Genomic DNA, 10,907 nt, shown 5'->3' on the forward strand with positions numbered 1-10,907 from the left:
AGATAAATCAAAGATCTACAATATTGAAGAAAGAACTAAACTCAAATTCTCAATATTAAAAAAGTTATGAAACCAACAATATTGAAGAATTTAGTCTTTTTCTCCTTTTAAAAGAAGTACAAGATCTAAGAAAAATAAAAGTGCAAAAGGAATAATTCTAAAAAAGGTAAAAACTAGGTTTTAGACTCTCTAAAAAGCTGGACTCTTTTGGTGGCTGCAGGTACAAGCCCTTATATAGAAAAATGTAGTGGAAGCCTAAAAACGCTAAAAGACAAAATAGCCAGGCGGCTCAACCAACTCGACCTGGTGCTCAGTCGAGTGACCGGTCGAGTTGGCTCCTCTTGTGCTCCCCTCTCGGTCGAGTTCCTCTCAGCACACGGTCGAGTGTCTGGTCGAGTGGGCAGTCGAGTTGGACTCCAGACCTTGGTTCTTCAGCCTTAGCTTTCTTGCTTTCTCCTCATGATTGCTTCACTTCTCCTCAGAATTGCTTCCATGCTGCTTAAGCTCCAAAATCACCTGTTTATGCATGAAAAGATGCAAATGCAATGCAACTAAACTCTAATGCAAGAACAGTCCTAAAGCTATGCAATAATGGTCAAAATGGATAGCAAAAGATGTGAATATATTAAGGGAAAACAGGATAAAATATATGAACATCATCTAATTAAAAAGATTTACAATTTTTTATTATTTTGTGGCCTTGGACAAATGCCCTTTTCAATACAGACCAGGCACGGCAGTGCTTCTATATAAAGTTGTTTCGAGCTATCTTCTTCTCTCATTACATTTCTGTACGTTTTCGATTTGTTTCTTTAGTTTTGAGAGAGATTCATAAATTAATACTCACTATGCAAAAAATGTGTTTTGACCCATACAATCCTCTTGGATATGAAGAGGTTGACAAGTACTTTAACCAAGAGTGGGAGTACATGCCCGATGGTGGATACAGTAGCAACCGTAATAATAAGCGTATGAGACAAAAGAAGCTTTGGACGTAATCATCGAAGTGAGTTTTGTTCGAAAATCTTTAGTTTTGACGTGTCTCAATGCTTTGCTTCAAGTAACTTTGTAATGTTGCAAGTGTTGAGGAGGACTTTGTACTTTTTTTTTTTTCACAATTAAATAAACATGTTCGATCGTCTCTCATGTTTTGCACACCATTAGGAAAGGTGAAAAAGTGGATCCATTTGTGCCATATCTTGCGATGAGCTACTTTGATTGCTACCTTTCAAGGAATGGCTTATTGGTATTTCAAAAGATTCTATTTTTGTTCCTCAACTATGATTTTTTTTTAATGACTAAAATTGTTGCTGTAATAATGTAATGACTCTAATTAGTGATTTTGATATTTTATGGCAGAAAAAGAAAGAAAAGATGAAGGAAGATAATGCAATGTTGGCCATTTGTTGCCTCTCTCTGGCTTACAAGACAACCGTTTTGGTTGATCTCAAGACAATAGACTTAAATTCGCTTAAGAAAAGCAGAAGCTTGGAGGAGAAAGTATACAAATCTCTGGTATAATTAAGCCTTGGTTGTTTTATCTTTTTTGACATATTTTGATACTTTTTAGATTTGTCTATTGAATTCGTTTGTCTGCTGTCGAGGCAGTTCGACAACCCTAAGTTTCCCCAAGTTATGGAGCTACATGATGCCGAAAAAGTGATTGAAACTGGACTCAAGGGACGGATGAAACCAATCACGCCGCTCTGTTTTATCCGGCACTTCCTACATCTGTGCATGCTGCCACAACATGAGGCCTCAGAAGAGAGTATTACATAAATCGTCCTCGAATTACAACCGGGTACGCTTTATAGTTTGTGTATGTTTGATCTAAAGACAAGATTGTTTAAAGTATAACTCACTTTATTTAGCTTAAAAAAATCTCTCAAAACTTATGTGACAACCCGTCCCATGGACCCCATTAGCCACCGCTAGCTTGCCTCCATAGGCCTCAAGCTGGCTCTGCAGAGCATCGATCCTAACCCCTCACTGTGGATATCCAAATCAACAGTAGGTTATTGGTGCGCCAGGCGTTCCTCGACCCCTGGTCCCCACCTTTTAACAACCTTCCCACAGTACAAGTTGTCACCAATTGATGAGTAGTTCCTTTCCACAGTGAGGGGTTATCATTGATGCACTGCAGGGCCAGTTTGGGGCTTATGGGGGCAAGCTAGCGGGTAGCTAGTGGGATCCACGGGACGGGTTGTCATAACTTAAGCTCTCAATCTCTCCCAAATCTCTCACACAAAACTCTCTCATGTTTATCTGCAACACCTGCATCCCTTTATATATAAAATCAAAACCAACTAGTCCTGGTAATATATGTTTAGATAACTCCTAAACATCCACCAATCCTAATCTCTCTAGGAATCCTAGTCCAAATAGGTTTAGGACAACCTAAGTCTTCAAGTCCTCTTCAAACTTAATTCAACATTCTCCCCTTTAAGCTTGAACTCTTCTTTCTTCAAATCTTGAACACCAATGAGATCTCTCATCTCTTTGAACTTTATTCTTCCAAGTGCCTTTGTCAGTATGTCTGCCTTTCTCTCACTCCCAGGAACATGCTCAACCTCAATTTGGCCCTTTTCAACACATTCTCTAATAAAATGATATCGCCTATGTATGTGTTTGCTCCGGCCATGAAACACATGATTTTTCGTCAAAACAATTGCAGACCTGTTGTCGATACGTATTGTGACTATTTCGCTTGGAGCTCCGATGATTTCACAAAGCAGATCTTGTAACCAAATGGCTTGTTTTGCAGCCTCTGTTCCGGCCATAAACTCGGCCTCACACGAAGTCAAAGTTACAACATCCTGTTTTTGTGAACACCAAGAAATCAGACTTCCTCCTAGATAAAAGATGTGTCCAAAGGTACTCTTGCCATCATCTTCGTCGACATGACTATTGTCGCTATATCCTGTAAGCTTTGGTATCTTTGTTCTACCAAACTCTAGACCAAGTGTTGTAGTTCCCCTTAAGTACCTTAGACACTACTTCATCGCTGCACCGTGAGATTCTCTTGGACTTTGCATGTACCTACTCAGAATTCCTACACAATAAGACAAGTCTGGTCTTGTGTGAAGCAGGTAACGAAGACATCCTACATGTTTTTTGTACACCGTTGCGTCAATCTCTCTCTCATGATTTTGAGAGTTTTAAACCAAGCTCCATGGGTGTGTGTACCGGATTACACTTATCCATCTTTGCATCTTCGAGAATTTTCTGAGCATCACGTGCTTGATTCAGCGTTATCCCTCCTTGATGCTGAACAACTTCAATTCCTATGTAATAAGTCAATCTTCCAAGGTCACTCATCTCAAACTTTGATCCCATCTCCTTCTTGAAATTGTTAATAACATCCAAGCTTGCCCCTGTCACAAAAAGGTCATCGACATAAACACCAACGATCAACAAATTTCTTCCAACCTCCTTTCGATACAGAGACGGTTCCTTGGTGCACTTAAAGAAGCTCAAGTCTAAGAGAATTTTATTCAAATTGTTGTTCCAGGCTCGTGGTGATTATCGTAATCCATAGAGAGCTTTGTTAAGTCTGTAAACTTTGTCTTCTCTTCCTGTCTTCTCGAATCCTTTTGGTTGCGAGACATACACTGTTTCTTTTAGTTCTCCATGAAGAAACGAAATTTTGATGTCAAGATGATGGATTTCCCAACCATGTTGCAGATAACCCGTACTGTTGCACATAACCCTTTGCAAAAAGTCTTGATATGTGTTTGTTGATGCTTCCATCCGAATTTCTTTTGAGTTTAAAGACCCATTTGAGCCTAATTGGCTTTGCTCCATCTGGTAAATCAACAAGGTCCCAAGTCTTTAGCTTCTCAATTGATCCAACTTCCTCCTTACAAGCATGTCCCATTTCTTTTGACTCCTTTGCTTCACAAAAGTTTCTTGGTTCGTTGTTTAGACTTAACAATAGTATCTCACCTTCTTCTTCAGCAAGTAAAACATAGTCCTCTAAGTATTTTGGCATATGTTTCTCCCTTTGTGATCTCCTTAAAGCTATTGGAGATGTATATGTTTGTCTCACACCATCAGATTCATTGACCTTTGCATTCTCCACTTCGTTATTTACTGTAACTTCTAATTCTTCTACAATATCAAGACTTTGTTTGCTCTCGAAACCTTCTTCGTCTTCTTGAAATCCACTATTACTAAACACAGCAAACGTAAAGTCAAAAACACCATTACCATCTCTCATGCTATTCTCAACATTCCAATTACATCCCTTTGATTCATAGAAGTTAACATCTCTGCTCACAACGATCTTCTTTGTCTGCGGATCAAGAAATCGATAGGCTTTAGAGCCTGGTTCTGTTCCTAGATGAACTAGGATCCGTGTTCTGTCGTCTAACTTCTTAAGATGATGACTGTCCACCTTTGCGTACCCAATACAACCAAAAACCCGGATATGGTTTATACTTGATTTCTTGTCTCAAAACATCTCATATGGAGTCATATCCTTAAGAGCTAGAGTCACCACTCTATTTAACAAGTAAGTTGAGTTTCTAACTGCTTCTCACCACATGTAATTAGGCATATACATGTGGTTTAAAATGCTTCTCGCCATCTCCATCAACGTTCTGTTTCGTCTCTCCACTACTCCATTCTGTTGTGGAGTATAAGGTGCTGTGAGATGTCTTCTTATGCCATGTTCTTCACAAAAACTATTGAACTCATATGACATAAATTCTCCTCTTCCCTGTCTGTTCTCAAGGTTTGTTTTTATCTGATTCCTTCTCTACCATCGATTTAAAGTTTATGAAATTTTGAAAAGCTTCTCCCTTCTTTGTCAATAGAATTGTCCACATGTATCTTGAGAAATCGTCTATGAGAACAAAAACATATCGGTTTCCAGCACTTGTACTTAGTGTAATCTGTCCACATAGATCACCATCTATAAGTTCAAGTTTCTTCGTTACTCTATATGTGGTTGCCTGCGGAAAAAACATGTCTAGTTTGTTTACCAAGTAAACATGAGGTGCAGATCATCTTCTCAAGAGTGTCATTCGGAGCTCAATGGACTAGTTTTCTATGTATCATGGAGTTTAGAGTGTCGAAATTCACATGTCCCATCCTAGCGTGCCACCTGTTTGGCTTGCTTGCATCCGAAAAATAAAGACATGTGTTGTCTTTCAAACCCATGCGAACCTTGTACAACCTATTAGCTGATATGTCGGCATTGGGAAGGAGCTTTCCGTCATGGTCCTTCATGGTCAAGTGACCATCTTTTAGTCTGATATCACATCCTTCCTCTATAGCTTGACCGAGACTAACAATATTGCTTTTTAAACCAGGAATGTAGTATATATATGTCATCTTCCTTGGTTTCCCATAGAGGTCAATGAAAGCAATAGTCCCTTTTCCTCTAATATCAATGCGTGAATCATCTCCAAACCTTAATTTTCCAGTAATTGTTGTGTCAAGGGTGTCAAAATATCTTCTGTCTATAGTCATATGATTGCTAGCTCCATTGTCAAGGTACCAAACGTCCTCTCCATCAATGTTTGTTTCAAATTTGCTTGGTACACAACATTTTTCATTAAGAAACACCACCTCATGCATCATAAGTTCATCCGCTATCTCTGTCTTTTTTCTCTGTTTCTTGTGCTTCTTGCAACTTTAGAAGACGATCTGGGCAACTACTCGCATAATGACCAATTTTATCACACCTAAAAAATGTGATCTGCGAGGCATCTCTTCCTCTGTAACGTCTGTGGCCTCTGCCTCGAGAGAACCTGCTGCCTCCTCTTCCTCTTACTCTGTAGTTTCCATTGTATTCATCTCATTTTGAGTAATTGTTTTGTCCATCATTGTTAGCATACATCAGCTTGCTTTGTTCTTCTTGTGTCTCTTGTGGTTCGTCTTCTTCTCCATAATCCCTTTCATAGGTCTTAAGACGTCCAACAATATCTTCAAATCCTGTAGCATTAAGATCCAATACTTGTTCCAAAGAAGCAACTATATGTATGTATTTGTCTCTCTGATAAATTCATTGGATATTGATTTGTTTGATAATCTTGGCGTCTTGGGACAGATTTGACGGTTCACAACTACTAAGTACTTGCGTAGCTTAAATGAATTATACGGAGGTGGGTCGTCTTTCATTGGTACTATCTTTAAACACCAGAGAAACCAGTTACAGCCTTTTGTTTTGTTAACTACTTCTTGAACGAATGTTAGCCACGACCCTGAGAATAAACAAAGAAGGGTTTGAGGACTGAAGTTTTACTGTATTATTTCTTTAAATTTACAAATACAGAGTGAACTCTTATTTATACAACCTTGAGGAACATTCTAGGTTCTTTGACCACCTTACTAATCTCATAACAAGTGTTGAACATCTACACCTCCTCTAATGATAAGAGAGGATCATAACGGCTTGATAGTACAACTTCAACCACCTTCTCCAGCTGGTGTTTTTGTCACCTTCGTCGTCACCTTCCACTGCTTTTCCATTTTGTCGACTTATTTCAGGGAGAGACAAGTTTGTTGTACTGCTGGACCCTATTTTGGTAATGGGCTTGTCATTTTTTTAGGCCTGAGCCCAAAACACTTTTGTCCTGGACTTGTTGTTGTAGACTCCCATCCCCCGCAAACTGATGGTGGGAGGCAGCACAACATTCAGTTTGTAGCGAAGCTGTTGGAAGGCTTGCCGAGGAAAAGACTTTGTTAAGATGTCTGCAAGTTGTAAGGCAGCTGGAACATGTTGAACTTCAAGAAGACCAAGGGCAACTCTCTCACGAACATAATGATAGTCGACTTCAATATGCTTTGATCGATTGTGGAAGACAGGATTGGCAAAGAGATAAACTGCCAAGAGATTGTCACATCAAAGGATTTCTGTCTTAGTTTGAACAATTCCCGAATCTCAAAGCACAAAATATATCTAAGTTAACTCTGATGCAACAGCTGCATGTGCTCTGTATTCAGCTTCTGTCGATGATCTTGAGACTGGAGGCTGCCATTTTGCAAACCAGGAGATTAGATTTGAACCAAGCAACAAGCAAAAACCTGTTGTAGACCGTCATGTGTCTTGACAACCTGCATAGTCACTGTCGCTGTATGAAACCAACACAGGTCACTATTGCAATGCATATGCATACGCTGGAAGATGAAGTTTACTGCAAACTGTATATCTGGTCGCGTGATTGTCAGGTACCGAAGTTTACCTGCAAGACTTCGGAAGTAGCTTCGCTCAGAGAAGAGACCCTTATCTTTAAACACTTGATCCAGACGGAGAGGTAGAGGTGTATGAACATGATTGCAGTTGGACATACTAGCATGATGAAGAATCTCCTCTGTATACTTAGCTTGACTAAGAAACAGTCCACTTGAGAATATCTGAGCTTGGATCCCCAAGAAGTAGTGAATATTTCCCAAGTCCTTCATAGCAAATTTTGTGTTCAGCTCTGCAATTAGAGACTTGAAAAGAGCAGAGTTGGAACCAGTTAGTAAAATATCATCCACATATAGCAAAAGGACCATAGTATCACCATTATGATGATAAACAAAGAGTGATGAATCTGCTTTGCTGCACACAAAACCATATTTGATAAACAGGTTTTCACCCAGGGTATCAATTCCCTATGCAGTTGTAGTACAAAGGGTTATCAATCCAAATGGTTGTTTATTGCTAGCAGGAAGGATATGATCAGTACAATACAAGTCAAGCCAAGCAGATAGGGTTTTTGTTCTAACAGTCCTAAAATGAATAAAAGAAAAGAATATAAACAAAGAAACCACTCGACCTAAGCACTCGATGCAAGCAATCGGGTACATGATCGAGTGGGGTGATCGAGTAAGCAAATGTGTTATGAACAGCTCGAGGTATTACTCGATACAGGTTATCGTGTACCTGATCGGGTAAGTGGTCGAGTAAGTAAAGAAAATGCAAACAATTAAAATACGAAAGCTCCTAAGGATGGGGTAATCGAATCCTAAGCATTCTTGACCAGTACAGATGCCTTACATGCCTCAAGCAATTATTTCCTAGACAATGAACCTCTAAAACTTTGTTACCACACTCTCGCACTAGCAACAATCAATCTTAATCACATCACCACACTGTCGCACTAGCAATATGACCAAGCAGGCATTAAGAACGATTCATTATTTTCAGTAGACTTAAACTCATCAAATTTCTAACTCAGAGTCAAGTAAACCTCTAGCATTGGCTTATGTCAAGCATCTTATCTACACCTCTCGGTCGCTAAAACGCACTAGATCTAATCTCAACCTCTCGGTCTGTTAACAGCATTAAGAACACCAACCTACAATCAAGCTAAGGCATCCTAACCGATCAAGAACACAAAATCATCTATCCCATCCCTAGAAACTTTAATACACTACTCGGACATGATAACAAGGAACAAAACAACGAAAATGAATGAAAATTGCATTGTATTAAAAAATAGAGTAGAGTAGAAAGAGTACAAGATAGAAATCTAAGAAAACTACAAAAACGATGAAATAAAAATGCAAAATGAAAGAGAAACTGTTTGAGTCGCTCAGTTCTCTCACAGAAGCTCTCGCTCTCTGGTTTGAGGGTCTGCGGCATGCTCGTTTGCGAGCTAGGAGAGGAGGGGGTTTATATATGGAAATCCTTTTGACCTAGTTTTCCAGACCTGCCCGATGGTCTACTCGATGGGGTACACGAGGGTGAAGACGGGTCACTCCTCGGGTGGATCTTCGGGTTGTTCTTCATGCTCTTGGATCCTCCTTGATCGTGTTGGGGTTCAGACTTGTTCTTGCAGCTCGATGGCTCCTTCGGGTACATGCTCGGGTTGTCCTTGTTCTTCCCCAGTTTTGGCTCTTTAGCACCTGTTTTAATCCAAAATATGCAAATACAGAAATACAACACTCTAAATGGTCTAAAAGTGGATTCCTACAGTAAATGACCTAAAAATGCTAAGTTAGAGATATGAACAATGCAAAATATGGACATAAAAGAATGCTAAAAACATATAAATTAGAGAGTTATCAATATTCAATGAAAAAATTGTTGAACTTATCAAACCAAGCTCTGGGAGCTTGTTTCAGTCTGCAGGGGGCTTTCTTCAAGGAGCACACATGATTTGGCTTCGCAACATCCTCAAAGCCTAGAGGTTTAATAGTGAAAACTTCTTCTTGTAAATCACCATGAAAGAAGGCATTTTTTACATCTATCTGAGAAATGCTCCAGTTTTTGGAAGTAGCAACTGCTAGAAATATACGAATGGTAGATGTTCGAACCACAAGACTATACGTTTCTGTAAAATCCACACCCTCTTCTTGATCATACCCTTTGGCAACTAGTCTTGCTTTAAGCTTATTTTTAGAGCCATCAGCGTTTAGCTTTACAGTGAACACCCATCTAAAGCCAAGAATATTCATCCCAGCGGTGGCAGGAGTCAAGATCCAAGTGTGATTCTTGTAAACGGAATCAAGCTCCGATCCTCTATCATAGCTTGTCGCCAACCCGAATGAGCCAAAGCCTCAACTACTGTCTTTGGTAATGACGGTATGGTCATACTTGCAACAAGGGCATACCAAGGGTATAATTTACGAATCCCATGTTTAGACCGAGTAGTCATCGAATGGCCTCTTGAATAATCATTAGGAACCTCTGGTGCAATAACATCTTTAGTCTTTGTTGTTGATGCAGCTATAACAGTATATGTTGTATTTGGAGCAGAGAGAGATGCAAAATTGAGTTGAGATTCTTGTTGTTGTGACACATCTGACCCCATTTTACTTGCTTCAGGATACTCAACCACTTGAGACGGAATTGATGGAAGTGAATGAGGAATTACAGATGAATTCTCACCCTGTTGCCAAGCTTGTAACAAACCACTTTTGTGTTGTGTAGCTAAATGTTTGTAGTGATGCTCAAAAGGAAAACACTGCTCAGCAAAGATCACATGAAGAGAAATATTGACCCGACCAGTCAGTGGATAAAGGCATCGATAACCTTTAAACTGCGGATGGTACCCAAGGAAGACACACTGAAGAGACCGTGACTCAATTTTGTGTTGCGTGTAAGGTCTCAAACAAGGATAGCAGGCCAAACCAAAGATCCTGAGAAAAGAGTAGTCCAGTGATTTGTTGTAAACACCTATGTTGGAATTTTCTGGTCTAGAGATGATGAAGGAATTATATTACTGATTAATTTTGCAGAATAAAAAGCTTTAACCTAGTAACGAAGTGGAGTTTTACTTTGAAACAACATTGATAGCCCCAATTCAGTAAGATGTCTGTGTTTTCTCTCTCAAATACCGTTTTGTTGTGGAATAGACAGGCATGATAGGAGATGTTTAATACCATGATCTTGCAAATGCTTCCAAAATCTCGTAATCATGAACTCACCTCCTCCATCACTCTGAAACACTTTTACTTTCTTGGCAAACTGAGTTTCAACGTTTTTTTGAAAGATCAGGGACACATCACAGAAATCAGACTTCTTTTTTAAGGGAATTAGCCAAGAGTAACGAGAGAAATTATTAACTAAACTGCATGATATTTGAAGCCTTGAAAAGATACAACTTGAGAGGATCCCCAAAGATCACAATGGATTCGATCAATGGGTTCCTTTGGATGAAACTCAGAACTAAAAAACGGTAATTGACAACTCTTTCCCATTTGGTAAGGTCCACAAACATGAGATATGCTGCTCTTATTGATTGTTAGATCCTTGTTGTTCCTTAGACGCTGAAGAACTTGGAAGTTTATGAGTGTCCTAGACGTTGATGCCACACCATATCACTAGCCGCACACTGTCGATTTGAGAAGAGAGCTACAAACTCCTTATTCTCCAACATATAAAGACTCTTACGACGAGGTCCTTTTGTCACCACTTTCTGAGTTCTCAGTTCAATCACATACACAACATTAGAATCAAAGATCACCAC

At 39.4% G+C, this 10,907-nt stretch overlaps 1 protein-coding gene across 1 annotated transcript; it reads left to right on the forward strand.

The window, feature by feature from the left end:
* The first annotated feature begins 857 nt into the window (after positions 1 to 857).
* LOC147947781 (cyclin-D6-1-like) lies at positions 858 to 1,779 on the forward strand. Its single transcript, XM_087507449.1, has 4 exons — positions 858 to 994; positions 1,165 to 1,246; positions 1,360 to 1,515; positions 1,609 to 1,779. The coding sequence occupies exons 1-4, from the start codon at positions 858 to 860 to the stop codon at positions 1,777 to 1,779; spliced, it is 546 nt and encodes a 181-aa protein (XP_087363575.1).
* The last annotated feature ends 9,128 nt before the right edge of the window (positions 1,780 to 10,907 follow it).

Source organism: Camelina sativa, chromosome 3 (assembly GCF_030686135.1).
Source record: "Camelina sativa cultivar CO46 ecotype springtype chromosome 3, ASM3068613v1".
In the NCBI taxonomy this organism is placed as follows: domain Eukaryota; kingdom Viridiplantae; phylum Streptophyta; class Magnoliopsida; order Brassicales; family Brassicaceae; genus Camelina; species Camelina sativa.

Coding starts and splice junctions, on each gene's coding strand:
- LOC147947781 (XM_087507449.1), top strand. CDS start 858: ATGTGTTTTGACCCATACAATCCTCTTGGATATGAAGAGGTTGACAAG. Junction 1,247..1,359: donor TTTCAAGGAATGGCTTATTG/GTATTTCAAAAG, acceptor ATTTTATGGCAG/AAAAAGAAAGAAAAGATGAA. Junction 1,516..1,608: donor AGAAAGTATACAAATCTCTG/GTATAATTAAGC, acceptor CTGTCGAGGCAG/TTCGACAACCCTAAGTTTCC.